Raw genomic sequence first — 20734 nt, 5'->3', positions numbered from 1 at the left:
CAATGACTATCTCTCAACACCTAGATCAATAACTAGTGGAGTCATCCGGGGAAGTGTATCAGGTCCACTCGTGTGTCCTGTGTATATACACGATATATATCTAACATCATGAAACTTGGGAAACCATACTTATATGCTGATGATCTCAAAATAGTATAAAGTTATAAGACTGGGGCTGTAAGTGAAAGTCTATCCCTGATTCAAAATGATTTCAATAACCTAACTATCTGAAGCGCAAAATGGCAATTATCATTTGACCTCAACAAGTGCGGGATAATGCATTTCGAGAAGCATCCCTATGAACTACAACTTTACTCAAATAAAACTAAAGTCCAGTCACTTAAATCAGTACAATGTCTAGGAATTAATTACACAGGGAGCCTGAACTTTGAAAAACATGCCTCCTCTACTATTTCCAAAGCTAGACGGTTAATTTGTTTCATAACGAAAACTTTCTTTACAACAGATGCTAAGCTTACCCTTTACAAAATATGAATATGACCTTCCCTTGAATACTTCTCTTTTATCTTCACTAATGTGAATACCACAGCCAGGAAAAGAATAGATGTTGAAAGACGCTTCACACGCCAACTGCTAGGAAGTGACTCAACTCTCGATTACACAGGTAGATGTAAGCACCTCTCTTTAGAACCTTTATGGTACTGTAGGCTAACGAACAATCTGATATTTCTCTACAAAGCAATAAGTGGACTGTCATTCCTAACCTCCTGCCCAAATATGATCCATGACTCAGCCTACAGACTAAGAAACAACACATATACACTACATACAGTAAAACACCAAAAACAATATGTTTCTTACGAAATCCATTTACATTCACATGTTATAAAATGTGAACACAACTGAGAAATTTTCTACGGTGCAAATTGTATCTTCTGTAAGAACTTGATCTTGCCTGTAAACTGGCATGCCTCATGTAACAAACTATTATTTGAGAATAAATTATTATTATTAACTACTAACGATCAATTTAAAATATATGGGTTGCAACCTGACAAATTAAAAAATTTCGTCAACAGATAGGCCAAATAAAAGCCTGAAACATCAGGTTGAAAATGAATTCCATGTACCTTGAGGATATATTTCCTTAGGCACACTAAAGTCATAGAGGTTGAACAAACGGAATTCAGTAGGTCCAAACGTAGTTCAACTTTCTAAATGAGTCAACTTCATACTAACTTATTTACTTGGGTTGAACATCACTACTTAGTTGTGGGATTTATCTAAAACGAGTTTAGTATATGGCCACTTGTACTTCCGACGGACCCTAGAAAATTGTCGGAAGTCTTCAGGCCGTCCAGAATATAAGCACTTGTAACTGGTCACGCCAGAGGCAGGACAACATATATTCTGGAATGCAAGTTGGCTTAGCCCTGCAAAATCAAAGAATATGGAAATCGGGCTTGGCTGTATGACGAATTTGGACGAGCATCCCATCCTCAGAATAGCTCAGGGATGCCCTTTCTGCATAACTTACTTGAAAAGGATTCGGATGATTAGAACCTTATCAGTTACTATAAGTGGTTGAACACAATAAAAACAACTTCAGATTAAATCCCATCACTCCACTCACACTAGGTAACAAGAAATCTGATTGATATGACTTGCTTTTTAAGAGGGATTCGATGAAGCAACACCATCTGATTCATAAGGTTGGCTAAAATGACCCTGGTGTGCTTATCACAAATACAACATGTCATAGTAAATCCCATCTCTAGCCTTCAGGTTTAGGAAACAGCAGTAACTTTCAGAAGTTTCATCGACTCTGATTTCAGGTTTCCGTTTTGTTCATGCATACGTCGACTACTTTCTTATCGCAAGGCAAGAGAAACTAACTTGAAAAATCTCAATTTGACATCCAAGAGATTCCTTTAACTTAGCATAACTTTTAAAATGTCACAGTGCCAAACTGGAAACAGACCACAAAACAACCTGGAGGATGTCATTAACCCTAGAGGTATTCTGTTATATTTGTATTTTTGCTATATAAACGACCCAGCTATTCTTATTGCTTAGTATTCTTATACGATGACACTCGACAAGACCCCAAAATCCGAACACGTTGAACAGGAATGAAATTGTATTCAAAATAATAATGATAAGTGAACAGCAATCCGCAATCAGCAATCAATAGTTTAAATATCGTTCATGTATTTATAGTATATGCATAAGAAGCTTATAGATTTTTCTGCAATAATATGCCCGGGCTGATCGGTTTAAAATTAACCAATCAGCGCGCAGCAACACCATCATGCATAAAACATGCTTAATCCAATCTATATCCCACCAACATATTCGTGTTCAGACGAAAAAGATTCGCGAACTCTAGACTATAATGAACTAGCCACTATCAAGAAACCACGGACTTTCAGCAGATTATTAGGTACTATTATAGGTTGACACCTAAAAACGCGTCCCCCATGAAAGAAAGGACTTTATTCATCAGCAATAGTTATCGCACATAATCCTAAAATGTTGAATCTAGGAGACTGTAATGAGCGAAAGCCCAACCACACGGGTCATTGACCTTCGGATGTTGTTCGATTGTTTGGAGCCTTGTGATTGTTACTACACAGAGACGTTAAACAACCTACAGCATCCAGAATTTCGAGTTTTACTTCTGGCCAAAGCTGCCGATTAATGCCACTGGTACGGGTGTTTGTTAGTGATGCAAAATAACGGCTGTTTGCTACTTGTTCAACAAAACAAGACTGAAGTAGATCGATATAGCGAAGTGAAAATACTGTGGGGTCGAGATTTATTTGTGAACAACCCACTAATTCAAATAACATGAAAAGTAGTACAACTGAAGTATGCGTTGCCTTTACATGTTCTGTCAGTACATAAATTTAAGTGAATTGAATTGACAATTAATAAATAATTTAGTTGCGGTATGAAGTTCACAAAATCAATAGATCAGCTGGCTTGAATATGAAATACAACTGGTCGATAAATTTTATATGTTTTCCTAACAACAAATAACTATTACGTTAGTCACTGAACTATTTTACTGGATTATTGAGAATTAAAACTTGGAGTACAAACTCTATTGTCCAATATATCAAAACTTCGTAGTGTCTAAACACAGCGAAATTATATCTCGCTGTTCAGTAACTAACAACATTTGCTTCTGCCTTGTCCATCTTAAGTTGATAAGGAGTAGCAGTAAACCTGTTTATAAGTTTTAAAGGGGCACTTTTCAGTTTCCAACATGTATAGAAAAGCTCGTGCTGGAAATCAGTGTCTTCACTTGACGACCATAGGTGAAAGAACGAGAATTCAACGAAAGGGTTTGCGTAATCCCACGTAAGGATTAGTATATCTTTTGCAGTATATGGTTATTGGTATTCCGTTTGCCACCTGCAAGTTGGTGACCGGATTTTGTAGACGGTCATTGGCATTCATGAAAAGGACACTCTTTCTACGTCAGTGTACCGTGGCGGTATCATGTTCAAGACTCAAGACACTTCGAGATTCGTTTGTGACCATCCATAAGGTCATGTTACGCTCCTACCCAATGAGCATTAAAATTCTAATGAGGATGTTAACATCTGCATTCTATATTCCGCAAACAAAAATTGAGCATCTAAGTTGGTCTGCCGTAATTTCGTTAACTCCAGATTGTTCACGTTCTGCATTACTTTTCCAGCAAATATGAGATAGCAATAATGTAAAGATTCTGATTTTTGAAAACATTGGTGGCGATTACTGAATAATGAGGTTTGTTCTGGAAGTCCGGATGATGTTTGGTCTGTATTGTTGAAAAATAGATCCCGATTTTATGGCAGGATGAAATTCACTTGTTTATTATGTTCCCCAGTTCTAATTCTTAGCGGGAGTTGTGTTTAGCTGCAACATCGAGAAATGAGCATTCGATATGGCGCATGTCATCCAGGCGGTGAAATCAGGAGACAAATGTGGCGAATGATTCAGGATCATACTTGGTTTTTACATGAACCTTGCAGTGCTTGCATATTTCTATGGCTGTTAGAGTGAATCCGGAAGACGTAAGGGCTTCTGCGTCAGTTCATTCGAAATCCTTATCTTGTTAAGCTGTCAAAAAAAGAAATTCTGGCCACCGCTTTCTTCGTGTTCCTTATCCGTGGGTGTGTGCCTTCCCCGACAGAAATATATTATTATTATTATTATGTTACCTTTCATGCTTCGGGGTATGTACCTGCCTCCAAAGGTAGTGTGAATGTTTTGAGTAATGGTGTTAGCATGTGCAGTCCTGTCATTTGGTAAAGAGTCGATGGGTTATCATATACGCCAAAACTTGCATTCGGTCTAAGGGTTTTGATGGCAACGTGTATATTGCTAGGAACAAAGTTAATGGTACCAAGATTACTTTTGCTGATGCACTCGATATTAACATCTGGGGCATGAACTTTATTCTCATGGTGGGAAAACCATTTACTTAGTAGTTCATAAATGACAGTTTGGTCATAGAACGTCCCATCACCGTGCAGTATGGAAGACATTGCTTTGGAAACATTTTGGCACGATTGAACGATCTCTATCTGTAGATGTGTCATAATAGAGTTTCGTTAACTGTTCCCATCTGTTTGATCCGTAGTTCCAGTGTATTGGAGATAGCTCGTGCTGAACATCAGTGTCTTCATTTCGAAGCTTTAACACACATACTCGTACACGAGTTTGAGATCTCTGAATATATCGTCGATGAATCTTCGAAAAATTCACTCAGCATTTCTATTGTGAAATACATGGGTGAAAGTTAGTAATCTCTGAAAGGAGTGATGATAGCCATCTTAGGAATGTCGTCTGCACCCATAAGAATCGGATCATGGGTTATAACCATGTGGATTCTTGAGAAGGCTGCTGCACCTTTTAAAGTAGCTAACAGGCTGTGAATGTGTGGTAAGGGATGACGACCAAACGTGATTTTCGTACTAGGCCACCAGAAATAACCAGTTGGACGCCAATAGTTGCTGTCCTTTTTATGGATCATACGCAAGGAAAATGCTTACGGGCCTTTTGATGGCCGAATGGTTCTCGGGTCCATCATGTTCTCAAATTCGTTTTTGGCCAACCTCAGCTTTCCGGGAGCTAGTCGATGCGCTTTTGAAAATACAGATGGTCCTGTAGTTGTGATGTTGCTGGTTATGCACAGAAGTTTGGTTGTATTTTGTAAATTCAAAGGCACTCGTCGAGTGTCTTTTGAGTGCGTCTATCGATTATATGTTCAATAGGGCCCGGACATAACCCATAACCAAAGAGTAAAGTTCTACAGAAAGATAAAATGGTATTTTCATCCACTAACCTCCGCGTTTTATTGCGTCGATTAGTAGATTATGGTGTCGTAGCAGGTCTGTGAAGTGTTATTAGGTTCGGAAAGATCACTTGTAAACATACTAGGTGTGGCGTATCTGTTGAAATCGGTCTGTGGTGCCCTCACTATTGAAGGGAATTGTGCATGCGGGTCTGTCAAACCGTGCTGGTGGGAGGCAGATTTCTTATAGCAGAACTAGGTTTCAATTTTATTGTGCTAGAATGACGTGAATAGAAAGGCGAGGCATAAGAGGCTGAATCCTAAAGTTTTCGGTGTCTGTTCCAATATAATAAGAACAAGATATATAAATATACGTAAACGTCTGAGAACACAAACATAATACAACGATGTGTGTTACAACAGTGAATAGATTCACAGTTTATCACTTGACATACAAGATCACCTTATGCTTACCACTAAAGATGCCATGAATATTCAGGATCTTACAATACTTTCATTAGTAACACTTTCAAAATTGAAAGATACCAACCAAGTCGAGCCGAAAGTTAAGAGTGAAGAAGTTTGAAGATAAGTTTCGAAAGTTATCAGTATGTTGAGAAGCATTTGATTTAAGATTGTTAGATGTTTTGAGGGATGCGTAGGACGGTGTACTCAATCGCGGTTTCAGTGTGAGTGTGTGACCGAAAACAACAACTGGGACGTGTCTAGAAAGTTTAATGAGATAAGCATCCGTGTCGAAGACTAGCAAAACCATTTGTTCCAGCCACATATTAGGCGCTACAGACTAAAGGGAATAGACTGATTTGCTATTTGAAGCTTTATTGTTGTCAGCTTCAGCTCGATTATTAAAAATAGGTCTCACTATTTATTTATTGTCGATTTTATATAATGAGAATTTTTGAACTGACTTTTGTATCGAACACAAAGCATCGCTATATGTAATTCAATCCCTCAAACGTAGTTCTCACTGCATAGTTATGAGGATAAACAGCGAACTTTGATCATACTGATGCGTATGTAATGAGAGTGATAGACATCATAGATCACCAGTCGTGAACTAAACATTTAGTATGTCCTCATCACTAGTTTGCTTAGTGACGTGGGAATATTATGTATCTTCAGTTCCCAACAAGTCTGAAATCTGTTTGACTGAATTTAAGGCTTCTGATTGAATTCGAAAATAACTCATATACAACTCCGTGTTACGCATCAAGCAGCTGCCTCACAATATGAGAACATTCTGTGGTATTGTAGGTTCACAGTGGTTAGGAGCGGCAAAAAGTCGTGTTTCCTTACGAAAATTGACGATAAATTTGGTTAATAGAAGAGTAGAAGTTCAAATATAATTTGTTGCAAGACTTTAGATACAGTAAATGCCAACGCAACAAGTAGACCTCAACTGTTGTTCAAGGAGAAAGCCTCTCCCTGATAGTACTATCCTCCAGCCATTTCTTTCCAGCAACTAGGATGTGTATGGCAAGTTTATTGAGGTTAGCGTCAGTGTCGTAGACTCACAAAACCACATTTTTAGGTATTCATTTGTTGCTGATGAAGATACCACCAGTACTGTAGTTTGACAACATTTTACCAGTAACACCTATAATCGAATCGCGCCCACCCAGTAAAATCAAAAGTCAGAAGCGAAGAGGTTGAAAGATATATTTGATGGTTTATAAATATATCGAGAGGTGACTGGTCTAACCTGGCTAATGATCGTAGGAGATGCTCCGCACGCCGTTCTGAAACGTGATCTGGTACGGATGCATGACCGATCGCCTTCAGCTAAATGAGTCCACTTAAACTAATGTGGCTAGCATCCAATGTGGAATATTTACAGAGCTATTGATCTTGGGGATTTGTTTACAGCTACACTGAAATACAAGCTGATCCTAACTTTGTATAATAATTATACCCTCAAAAATAGGTTTAGAAATGTATGAAATGAGAATACTACTTGACCACCATCTTTCGATCTGAATAAATTCTAGGAATCGTATCCTGAAATGACGAAGGTATCTGGCTTCCGGAAACCTGACACAATGATATTGGATTTTGGAAATGTTGAAGACGTAAGGCGGTAGTTTTGCTTGTGATGTTATTCAGGTAAGGTTTTGGTTGGATTACCGACCAACTCAGTGGTACAGTCTCATGCATTAAAATAACTGTTCAATAAATCGTGGTTACTCGTCTCTTAGACACTGCTAGTCATTGAGAGTGCTCGTTATAGTAGTTTACTCCTTCCTCCATTGTTCGCTAGCTTCACCTACAAGGCAAACTAGGTAACTTTGGGAGTAGTCCCCGCCAAAACTATATTATTTGAACTGGTAATAATTGTCAGTGATCTGTTTACAAAGATCTACTCCTGGCACTAAGTCATCTTAGTTATTATCTAATATCTTGAAGTTTATTTAAATCAAGAAACTTAAGTTTCTTGGTTGTTTTGAAATAACAAGTCTACTGTAATTAGAAATGAAGGTCTCACATGTACAAAAAACTCAGAAGTCCGAACTAATTTCACCTGTTTCATGTTAACGATGAGACTATAACTTATGGACGAACCAATCAGATTTAAGATTGCAGATCTTGGATTTTGGCGCAAGACTCATCCACTCGTTCAGCTAAATACAATTTAGGCTGATGTCAGTTCGTGGTGAAAACATTGGATGTAATTTTTAATCCTAACGTTCAACTGTAAATCCTAATCCTAGTTCCTCGTACTAATTTATAACCCTTATTTAACCCTGGTAAGTAGATGGACATTCTCAAGGTCATTTTGGCATTGCTCTAAGGTCGTCTATAAATTATAATGTCACCGAATTATGATATAAAGTTTATCGTTAAGGTTAGGAATTAGACTTCAGGTTTTCATCACAAACTGACATCAGCTACCAAGACGCTATTCATTCAAATGAATGAGCGAATTTCGCGTCAATATTCGATTGATTGGTTGTTCCATAAATTATAGTCTTACTGGGAATGTCCATGCTGTATAACGTACTCATCTGATCATCACTATTTTAGGTCCTCAAGTCTTCTGGTATTTATTTTTCTCAATGAACTATGCGACCAAATTGTCTTTGTGGTCATGGTGTACAATAATTATTCCAGACTGAAAATTCAACCGAAATACAAGGGGTTTGTATAATCCTAAGGAAGACTTATGTCTGAATAGAGAAAGTGGCTTTTAGTTTGTTTGGACACACATTGGAATGCCTCGACCATAGATGCTACCTTGACGTGGTGGTCGGGCTTGCCTATCGTGAAGCAATCGAGCTATGCTGGCTGGAACAATCGTTCCTCAAGGTCCTACCATGCCAGGCAGGTCGATTAGAGAACGGTGAGTCTAATAGCAGCAACTTAAGGTCTGTGTTCCCCTTGGACAACCAGCATCTGCAGCGATGCTGCCTTCTCACAAGTAAAGGAGTTAGGAAAGGTGGACCCTAAAAATGTCACGCCTCATCTTACCTAACAGATTTCCGTCTCCGGTGGTAAGGCCCCTCTGAAGAACGGAGCTAACATGTCAAAAACCTCCTACAAAAAAACCGTGCGTGACGGGCCTCAAGCAGTTGTCCCTTGGACTATGCGGTCACGCTCCCAGGTCGTTAAGACCAACAATAATCCAACTTCCTTTTCAGGTCCCTCAACGAATACCTTTCTATGGTGTGGACAGCCGGGAAGTGATATCAGCCCTCATACCCGTAACAGCACACGAGAACAAGTTGATCACATTCAAATCCTTCTTACACCTAATAACTCTCTTATCTCCATGACTAACCCTTCTCACGTCCCTTTATCACCTCGCATAGCTAGGGCAAACGATTCGAGTACACGGAACGTTATTCTTGGTCTCCTGAAACCACGCTTTAAACTACATATAGGAACTTTTAACGTCCGAACAATGTGACAAATAGGACAACACGCTTCCTTAGCTAGGACTTTAGAATCTTACACCATCGATGTGTGCTGCGTCTCCGAAACGCGCATACAAGATCCGAGTAGTGTCATTCATTTGACCTCACCTAATCAAAATAAAGAACCATCTCGATACACGCTTCGTGTATCTGGAAGCCCCGATGCTGCTTCCCGTGGCCTCGTTGGAATAGGTATAGCATTGAATCCTAGAGCAGAACTAGCTCTTTTAGACTGGATCACAGTAGACAGTCGTCTATGCGCTGTTCGACTAAACGGATCAGTAAGGACTCGGAAAGATAGGGAAACCCGTCGTTGCCTCTTCGTGGTCTCTGCCTACTCTCCCACTGACTGCGGCTCAGACGATATAAAAGATGAGTTCTACAGGAAACTTTTTGACCTCCGAAAAGCTAGGCGTTCTGATGTAGTAATAGTGGCTGGTGACTTTAATGCTCAAGTAGGTAAACTAAGTGAAAGGGAAAGGCACGTAGGTGTTAAGTCGGCTTACAGTAAACTCTATCAGAGCCTCTAGAGGCTCATAAAGAGACCCAACCAATCAGCGATTAATTAGAAGCTATGTTACTAAAATAACGAGATCCTGATTGGCTGTTTAACACACTGCTACTATGGAAACTCAAGGTCTCTTAATTACTATAAAACCCCTGTATTTTCTGTACATAAATGAATCCTGTAGTAAAGCGCTTCCCACACGCTTTGGGCCTTTTCTCTGGTCTTCAAGTCAGTGTATAGTTCTAGCTCGGGGATACGGAACTAGCTTAGGGGAGCAAATATAGCGTTCACAATCGGCCAGACGTAACAGTAGGTGGATCTTATGGTGTCGTGGCTAAAAGAACAGATAACGGCGATTGTCTGTTGCAGCTATGCTCAGATAACCGCCTATTCCTTGCAAATACTAACTTAAAGCATAAGGAAAAACATCTTTTGACATGGCAACCCCCGAATACTTCCTAACGTTGGACCCAAATAGATCACATCGTTATCAGCCACCGATGGAGGGGCTCGATAGAAGACTCGCTCATTCTGGAGCACATGATTAGATTCAGATCATGCTCTAGTGCGAGCATGTATCTGTCTGCGTCTTACTGGACGTGAGAAATACGCTGCAAGGAGGCCTCTTAGGTTTCTACTTAGTGATAGGCAAGCTAAGAATATATTTCAGGAACAACTAGAAAGACAGGCAGCCTTGTAAAATGTGCCCATCCCGAGGCACCGTGGAACGACATCTGAAAAGCTGTGAAAACATCAGTGATATCTGCCAGTACGGTAAACGATAAGTTTAGGGAGAAACACTGGATCTCAGCAGCATCTACCACACTGATAGTTGCTCGAAAACACATCCCACCTGGCTCTGAACATAACGAAGAGCAAAGTCAGCTTAAGCGCATGCTAATAAGAAGCCTACGCAATGATCGTGAACAGTGGTGGGTGGCGAAAGCAAGAGATGGGAAAGGCAGCGGCAATAATAAACAGCAGACAGCTATTCAGACTTGTTAAAGAAACCAGTATTAGGAACCTAGCTATCAACGAAATTATCTCAGATAAAGATGAACATATTATTCATTCTCAATCTAGGAGATTGTATCGATGGGCAGAACACTTTAGGGATCAGTTCAACTGGCCTTTAGCCACACTTCAGTTACCCACGATACCCAGTCGTCCTGAATGGCAAATTGATGTAAGTCCTCCAACTCTCTACGAGGTTGAAAAAGCTATAGGAAATCTGAAGCGAGGGAGAGCCGCAGGCCCTGACAGGTTTACTCCTGAGATTTTTAAGGATGGCGGTCCAGTACTAGAAGCGAGATTGACTGAGGTCTAAGGTAGAATCTGGTAACTGGGTGTAATTCCATCTGACTGGTCCCAATCACTGATTGTGCCAGTCTATAAGAAAGGACAAAAGTCCTCCTGTGACAATCACAGAGGAATCAGTTTGACTAATATAGTGTCTAAAATATTAGCTTCAATAGTACTTGGACGCCTAACGAAAGCTCGTGAAGAGCAGACTAGAGAAAACCAGGCTGGTTTTTGACCTGGACGTGGTTGTATATATCAGATATTCACTCTACATCAGGTCCTAGAACATAGACACACATTCAGACGCTTATGGCTAACTGTCATCAGAATTGATTACCTCAAGTGGTGTTCGTCAGGGCTGTCCACTCTCTCCATTCTTGTTTAACTTTATCGTAGGTGTGCTTTTAGAGATAACACTTTCCTCATCTAAATCTCCAGGAGTTGAACTTCTACCAGGAGACTCACTTGTTGACTTAAGATTTGCCGATGACATAGTTCTATTCGGTGAAGACGCTGACAAGGTGCAGTCTTCCGACCACTATAAGCAACTATGCAGGCATGTTTGGGATGCGATTCTCCTCCTCTAAATGCAAAATGTTACTTCAGGATTGGGTTGCATCGACACCCGAACTAATGATTGGGAGTGAAGTAGTTCAGCGTGTCTACCACTTCACTTATCTTGGGAGTCTCATCAGCCCTTGTGGTCTGGTGTGTGACGAAATCTCAGCACGGATACAGAAGATTCGACTGGCTTTCGCCAACTTGCGTCATTTATGGCGTAGGCGAGATATCTATCTAGCAACCAAAGGACGGGTTTACTGTGCAGCAGTTCGTTCCGTCCGACTTTATGGCAGTGAAACATGGCTGGTAAGAGAAGAGAATATTCGTAGGCTACTAGTATTCGATCATAGGTGTCTTCGAAGCATTGCTCGTATATCCTGGGACCACCGAATAAGTAATGCAGTTGTTAGGAAACAGGTACTAGGTAAGGATGGTAAATCGATTGATGAAGTAGTGAAACTTCATCAGTTGAGATGGATGGGACACGTGTTACGTATGCCCAGCCACCGACGTGCGATGTTTCGTGGTGTAGGAGTAGGTTGGAAGAAAGCTAGGGGCGGCCAGACCAATACGTGACACAAATCCATGAAGTCACTGACAAGTGGACTGAGCCATGCTGGTAGGTGTAGACTACATGGTTGGGATCCGCGAGATGATAGCAATCGATGGTTAGAGACCTTGAATGACATGGCTCAATATCGTTTGCAATGGCGAAGGTGCATCCACTCTTTGTGTCCTCTCAAATTCTAATGTTCTAAATTGTTCATGTCCCTCTCTTTTTTTTCTCTTCCCAAATTTATTTCACTGGATTATACTCCTTGAATAACATCTTCAAACCCTAATCTTTCGGATTACTGCTAATACTCGTGCTACTTCTACCACGATGGGATTTGAATCGACAACTGCATCCCTGTGGTAATGTGGAATAACAACTGGAACTGATGTACGTATGTACGAAGTTCTACGTTGTGACTGACTGACTGATATTGGAATGTAATTCAGGTTGTATTTTAACTCTACCCCAGAAAAATACTGTACATTCTGAGCCTTCTGACAGAATTCTTAATTCTAGCTCCAACTACTCGAGATACGAAACCAAAGGCCACATAGTGTTTCATTATTTCTGTAAGCTCCTGTGTACGCTATATGACATGGCTCGAACAAATGACTTTTTGCGTTACGTCGTATTTTTTCATTCCCAATTTTTGTCTCAGAAAGCCATATTCAGTATGCAATCAAAAAACTGCAGGTCTATTCTTCTGGTGGTTTGAAATGGATGTTTATTGCATATTTCTGGAAATTATTTTCAGATGATACAACAACATGAACTTGGTTCAAAGCGGCACAATTGTTTAAACGAATTAACCATGCAAAGCAGACTTATGACAGATGATGAAAATAAGAATGGTAAAAAAAGTGATTGGTTCCGACTAAATTTGACAGGTAATTCGGTAATGCTCTTTTAATGAACTTTTACGTCAGGTCAAACAATATATGCGTTTTTAAACTAATGTTCATAACTCAGTCACCATTATTAAACAACGCATTATCATAGCATTGTCACTGTACTCAGTTGTGGTAATCGATGTACTTAGATCATCACTTTAAATTAAAATTTTATCCTTAATATAAGTGGACAAACATGAAAACGATATTAATTTACCAGTTTTTGCATTATGACCTGTGCTCAAGTTACGTATCTGTTAGTCAACTACAATCAATCTAGAGACCAGTACACATTTCAGTCTCAAGTCGCCATATCACATCAACACAGCGAGATGAAATGAACAACATAAACACCAAAGGATTCAAAATGATGGTATTATAGGTAATAGGTAGGAAGTCTCAACTGGTTGGTGGCTAGCCTTCTGTTAATGTCTTTAACTCTTCGATACTTCAAAAGACTATTAGAACAACTGATCCATTCCTAATCCCATAAAGCACATGTATAATGAAATGTTTCTCCATTTAAATTCGAGGTTATGAAATATAAACGCTCGTTTTTATCGACAGTGGTTCACATTCGTTGATGCAAGCGGCAATACCAATCTATCAGTTGCATAATTTAAGTGGCAACACCACTTTGTCAGCGAGGATATGTATAAACAGTCTCCATATTTAGGAACAAAAACAATGTCGGTTTCATACAGTAAAGTCCGGCGAACTTGTAATGCATTGCCTTATTCATTAGCTTGATATCTGTGTAGCATTTTACGTACATGGCTGTATAATATGCAGTATTCAACTGTAGTTATTTCAGCTATTAGCAACTATGTATTTGTAATATTGGCGATTAATGTTTAGCAAGACTCATATCCGCCCAGCCTGTTTATGGTTTTCACTGAGGACGTTTGGTCTTTCCGTCACACCAGCATATTTAGTCAATACTTTTCGAGATTGCTTTAATTTAGATTCATACTATCTACCTTTCTGACAAATTGGTGACAGCAAATTGTTAGAAACATTTCTGAATTGCCATAATAATGATATAACTGAGAAACTGCAGTATATTTACTTCAGGATCTTGAAACAAACTTGATATACCTTCTGTTCATAGGTTGTCCAGTGGTTACGAATTTCGGTGGAGGTCCTAATTTGTGAATTCAATAATATTTCGAATTGTGTTTCTGCAGTTAACAGCAACCTTCAAAAAATCGCATTCAGTTGAATGTTGACTACTGTAAAATAAGTGAAAAGTCTCAAAAGGTTAGGTTTTTATCACTTCATATTCTAAATTACTTACCCGACCGTTTCTGTTACCTTGACGTAATGGTCGGGCTTGCCTATCGTGATGAACCAATCGAGCTATACTGGCTGGAACAATCGTTCCTCAACATCCTACCATGCCAGACAGGTCGGTTGAAGAGCGGTAAGACTAAAAGCAGCAAACCCAAGGTCCGAAGGTGAAGCCGTACCGCTGACTGTATTATTTATTTATTTATTTAAACACATACATATTGGTTCAAAAGGGCACCAGATACATATGCGCCACACAAAATAATGAAAGTAGGAAGAGAAGGGATGAAAAGATAAGGCGAACTGAAATGTACAACCAGAAGACTCTTTCAGTTAGGAAAGTTAGAACCACTCTTTATGAAGAAATTAAAAGGTTACAGCAGGCTCGCCACTGGCTTTTATTCTGAGCCATATCTGATAACGTCTCTAGCCACTGTGTTGCACCATCTCTCGGACCCCAACCAGGAAGTCGTGAAGGACCAACAGAAGCTAGCCCTTTGTAGCTTTCTTTCACACCACGACACCATGTCATACACTGACTTCCTCTCCCCTTTTTCTAACTAGTCCCAGAGTCGGAAAATAATGCACGACGTGGAAGTCTCTGAGACGACATTCGTAGAACATGTCCAAGCCACCGAAGTCGGTGTTTCAAGATGGTGACACCAATTGAATTATCGTCTCTGTGCCTGAACACTCGATGCCGAACCTCTGCATTACTAACATGGTATTGCCACTGGATATCAGCAATCCTTCGGAGACAACGATGATCAAACACAGAGAGGCGTCTAACATCCTCAACTCGGAGAGGCCAGGTTTCACAAGCATAGAGCAAAACTGATCTCACCGACGCGTCGTAGATCCGACCGTTTACAGCCAGACTAACATCACGAAGGCGCCAAAGATGGCCCAGATTGGCATAAGCCGCTCTGGCTTTCATTATACGTGCATCAATCTCATCACTCACGCCACCACCAGCACTTGTGCAGCTACCTAGATACTCGAACTTCTCGACTACTTCAATCTGCTCACCATCCAGGATGAGTACAGGATTAGAATCCTGCCAGTCTTGTAGAAGTACTTTGCACTTCGAAGGTGCAAGTCATATACCATACTTGTGGACACTGATTGCCAACTGATTAAGTGCGGATTGCAGGCTTTGGGCATGATCACACAGTAAGACAATATCATTCGCATACTCAAGGTCGAGAAGTCGTTCTCCAGGCAGCAGATCCACACCGCCATTACTTACATCCATCAGAGCTGTTTCCAGAATATCATCGATGGCAAAGTTGAAGAGGAATGGTGAGATTGGGCAACCCTGTCTAACCCCACTGCTTGAATGGAACAATGGTGAGGGGTGGTTGTATGCCCTCACTCTGCCTGAGGTGTTCGTATACAGGGCCTTTAAGATGTTAATGAACTTCTCAGGCACACCCTTCTTCAATAGACAATCCCAGAGAACAGTCGTATTCAACGAATCGAGAGTGGCCCTAATGTCAAGAGACACTACGATTGATGGCCTGCGATAAGTATGACGGTGTTCTAACATTTGGCGGAGGGTGAAGATGTGATCAATGCATCCTCGACCAGAACGAAAACCAGCCTGCTCCTCGCGAGTCAATCGTTCTCGGGTTTTAAACAACCTACGAAGAATGACAGAAGCCAATAGTTTGGACGCAATCGGAAGTAGACTTATCCCCCGATAGTTGTTACAGGAACAACGTGAACCCTTTTTAAAGATAGGGACGACTATCGACTCATTCCACGATGTTGGAACACTTTCTGACTCCCAAACCTTTGTAAACAACATAGTCAATGCCTTAGTCAGAAAGTCACCACCATCTTTAAAAAGAGCTGGAGGTAAGTCATCTGGGCCCGGTGATTTGTAGCGCTTCAGGAGTTGGAGTTCTTTGCGGACTTCCGCCTCGTTTGGTGAATCAGTCGTCACCGGCCATGGAAGGCAGGACAAACTGGTTGATGTTGCCGGAGCAGCAGGCCAGTTGAACTGCCCTTCGAAAAACTCCGCCCATCGTCCAAGACGTCGAGAGATGTTAGTGATTGGCATCCCATCATCCTCGTAGATTGTTTCACTCACACCAGACTTCTTGCTGCCAGTGGCTTGGATGAGTTGAAGGAGCTTTCTGAAGTTACCAGATACAGCTGCTGCTTCCATCTCATTGGCACGCTCCGACCACCAGGCTTCTCGGATCTTACGCAAGCTTTGCCCAATTTCGTTGCGTAATAGCCTTCGTTTGTGGTCAAACTCATGGTCGCCCGGAGTAGACCGACGGGTTTCGATCAGTTGTAAGGAGCCAGAAGAAACCCAATGCTTATAAGCGGGACGTTTCGCGAAGCCGTAAGTGACTTTACTCGCCATTTTCATTGCGTCATGAAGATGCAACCAATGCTCATCTATACTTTTTGGTGGGATGGTAGCTAGCCTAGTAGCTAGCTTCGCTCGATACTTACTTGCAACAGAAGTTGCAGCCAGTTTACTAACATCGATCCGTTGATGACGGTAAATTTGTCGGCCACTGAAAAGTAAGGTGAGATTGGCGCAGACCAGGGCATGATCAGAGTCCAGATAGGTACTCCAAAAGGAGCGGCAGTCTTGTACACAACCACGCCAGCGGTAGCTGTTCGCAATGTGATCAATCTGAGTCCAGGCATGAGATGCAGAGGGAGGATGCTAGCTGGCACATCGGCGATGACTGTGCCGGGAGTTAGTGCTAGTCAGAAACAGGTTGTGGTCTGTGCACAGTTGCAGTAGACAGTCTCCTTTATCTGTCCTGTGACCAACAAGTCCCCATCGGCCACCTAAACGACTCTCTTCTGTGCCTAGACGCCCGACCTGTGCATTCAAGTCTCCAGCTAATACTACGATATCTGTCGAACGCGCTTTCTGGAGAAGAACTGTTAACTGGTGGTAAAACTCATCCTTGATTACATCCGGGCTGCAATCTGTCGGGGCATAGGCGGAGATGACGAAAAGACACCGTTTCTCACGCCGGTTTCTTCTCACTTTGATGGAACTTTCTAATCTAACAGCACATAACCTACTGTTAAAGGAGATTCAATCGATTAGTGCTGCCTCAGCTCTAGCGCTTAGTGCGACACCAACGCCAACAAGACCAGACGAAGATGCTACAGGGTCTCCGGATAAACGCACGTGAAACAAGCTTTTCGAAGCGACAGATGGAGAGCGAATTTGTAGTACTTCACTAGAGTTTTGAATACGGGTCTCGGATAGACAACAAACGTCGATATTAAGACTTTCTAAAGACATAGCCAGCCCTATTTGTTGTCCGATCTGCATTAGTGTACGGACGTTGAAAGAAGCCAGCTTGAACGGCGTACGTGGTTTCAGAAAGACTGGTTCAGTATTCGTAATCGGTGGAAGCATCTACTTTCGACCAGACAGTGACTGGAGATCGTTTAGATAGAACAGAGTTTCCACCATGAGCGAGCTGCTGCATAAGTTGAAAAGTAAGGATACACAAGTTGGGAATAAAAGGGAGTGAATAAGCGACATGGTAAATAATAATAATGATAATAATAATAATGTAAATTGTCTGGCATTTAGTGAGAGCGTGAATAGGAATATCAGTAGGAATCATTATTTCATTTATTTGTGTGAGGGCTGTGATACTGCCCGGATGCCGAGACTGAAGCAGGTGGTTATCTTAGGTGGCCACACCCCGAGCCTTTGACCTAAAGGCCTAACCCACAAGGCAGTGTAGCGTCGTGAGGAGATGCAGTCTCATGGTAGCCGGTGACCAACAATTGGTTCATACGTCATTTGTTCCCTTGAGATACTTGAGTCCATGTGCACCATTGGTTTGGAATCAGGGTTTTCTAACACCCCTAGGTGAACTCTCCGTGTCCACTGGCCCGGTTAAAGCGCTGGACATTCACTTTTCGTCCTCTCACTTTCGTAAACAACAGTGATGCCACGAGAAGGCAGTGAGTAGAACTTCCCTGACAGAGGCTATATACGCGTGGCCATGTGAGAGCATTTCGTGAGGGAGGGTGGCAGCGCACCACTCTCGACCGTACCAGGGCATTTGGGGGCTATAGCTAATCTGATATTCGCCTGTCAATTAAAGGACGAGTATACTGTGCAGCAGTTCGCTCTGTTCTACTTTACGGCCGCGAAACGTGGCCATTAATAGTAGAAGATACTCATAAACTACTAGTATTTGGCCACAAATGCCTTAGAAATATTGCTCGCGTCTGCTGGGATCACCGGGTAAGTAATAGTGAGGTTAGACGCAGGCTATTAGGAAATAATGGTAAATCAGTTGATGAGGTTGTGAATCTTCATCGAATGAGATGGTTGGACCACGTGTTACGTATGCCTGAACACCGATTACCAGGGAGCACTATGCTGACTAGTATTGGGAATGGTTGGAAGAGAGTTAGGGGCGGCCAAACCAAAACGGGCCATCAGTGCTTGAGGTCACTAACTTCTAGTCTGAGCCATGTCGGTAGATGCAAACTACTTGGTTGGGGTCCGCGTGACTATCGTAACCAATGGTTGGAGACTCTGTGTGACATGGCTCAGAATCGATCACAATGGCGCAGGTGTATACACTCTTTGTCTTCCCTTAAGTCGTGAGATAAAAATTACTTCATATCTGTCTTTCTTCCTGTACTATATCCTTATATGCAATCTTTCTTTTATATTACCACCACTAAATTAGCTACTTCTGTAAATTTGGTGTTGATCTTGTTGTGCTAATGAGGTATGACAACTTGGACCGATGCATATGTGTGTCTGGTCCTACGTTGTTGCTGGCGAAGTTCGGAACGCGCTTGGAGAGTGCTGATGCTTACACTCAATGTAACTCACCAAGCAATAGTTTATGTACTGGGATTCGGGCCAGAGTTTTTTTTATCGCACAATGATATATTTTCCAGCCTTATAGATCAACGTATTTTGTAGGATGTTAAAAGCCGATCGCTTTAACCACTTCTCCCTACCATTCATAATGTAATATGTGAAGTTCCACGTGAAACCAATTAATTATTCCTGGGCTTGTCTAAGTAGGTAACTTTACTCGGTACCATTATGTCTTGCAACTGGTCTAAATGTTAGTATCATTTACATTGTATAGCATTCCCTTGCTATTTTTTAGACCTCCGTATGCCTCTACATTCCTGGTACCTAGAACGTTTTTGTAGTTTAATTTTCCAATATCCGAAATCAGTCGTGCCTTAATGACACAAACTCCACCACATGGGTATCTCATGGTTGTTATATCTGAAATAATTAGTAGCTTCTCTCAGTATTCCTTCTATTCTGCGTCATTAACTTCTGAACCGAACAGATAACTATAAGTTAGATAAAAACTTTTAAGGTGAGTGTGGAACAACGGTTATGTTAAAAAATTCAATTTTTAGGTATGATTAGTCTGTTCGTTATTGTTTTACTTATTATATGGTTTGTCACGTTTATTACAGGCCCTGTAAAGAACTTTTCTGGGACATTATGTCAGCTAACATATATCACGACCCTGGTCATCAAAAACAATAACTTGGAGCGATTACCTGCAGAGCTTGGGAACTTAGTAAACCTTGTGAATTTGGACGCTAGCTGTAACAGACTTCATTCTCTTCCGTCGACTATCGGTGACCTTACAGAGTTGCGTGCACTTATTCTAAATGATAACAAAATAGTCGATTTACCGTCCGAAATAGGCAGACTGCTTAATTTACGCCATTTCAGTAAGTAACAAAATTTGTTCTTACTTTAACATCAATAAATATATAGATCAGTGTATAAAGAAATAATCGCTCTAGGTTTTTTGTTTTTACTTACCATTAAGCGGATTTTAAACTTTAGTTAGTCATATTTTGATTAGTGCTCCGTAAATTTCAGCTTCCACCGATTATTTGTCGGTCTCTTTCATGGCCAATCTTGAAGTCTAGTTAGGAAGAGTAATGCAAAGTTTATTCCGAAGTATTTATCAATATATGTTTTGTTGCTGAGGTATAAAATTGAAATAAAGCAATTTTCATGGTTTCCCGATCGATTTATTGTAATCTCAGATTTGGGTATATCCAACAGTTATAACGTCAGTAACTTGGTTATTAAAGGGAGAATTCTGTACACCGTACATAATTTCTGTAACTTATCACTATATATGTACAAATTACGAATCTTGAGGTGACATAGAGAACCCCGTTGGATACTTGATGCTTCATTCAAACAAGCTGATTTATTCCCAAATATTTCTGATGACTGAATTTAGTTTTTGTATGGTCAAACTATCACGTAAATGATCTTCAACACAAAAATTGTTTTGTCATCCCAATCCTCTACACAAATAAAACTTTCTAGGGCTTTAACCAACTATAGTTTGGAAGGGATTGTTTAAATATTCCTGTACATTAAAGCTTAGCATAGTAAATAAATCAGACGAATAGAAATGTCAAATATTT

At 40.8% G+C, this 20734-nt stretch overlaps 1 protein-coding gene across 1 annotated transcript in view; it reads left to right on the top strand.

Annotated features, from left to right (window-relative positions):
* Positions 1 to 7275: 7275 nt before the first annotated feature.
* The window catches only part of Smp_172270 (carbon catabolite repressor protein, putative), a gene marked incomplete at its 5' end in the record, with an annotated part of 35716 nt that continues 22257 nt past the window's right edge, over positions 7276 to 20734 (top strand). Inside the window, 3 exons of the mRNA XM_018791892.1 lie at positions 7276 to 7341; positions 12865 to 12997; positions 19754 to 20017. Coding sequence (XP_018644997.1) covers positions 7276 to 7341; positions 12865 to 12997; positions 19754 to 20017 — 463 coding nt within the window. The remainder of the gene's footprint in view (positions 7342 to 12864; positions 12998 to 19753; positions 20018 to 20734) is intronic.

The sequence above is a fragment of the Schistosoma mansoni genome (genome assembly GCF_000237925.1).
Source record: "Schistosoma mansoni, WGS project CABG00000000 data, chromosome 1 unplaced supercontig 0034, strain Puerto Rico, whole genome shotgun sequence".
Taxonomy (NCBI): domain Eukaryota; kingdom Metazoa; phylum Platyhelminthes; class Trematoda; order Strigeidida; family Schistosomatidae; genus Schistosoma; species Schistosoma mansoni.
This window is presented reverse-complemented; position numbering and strand designations above follow the sequence as displayed.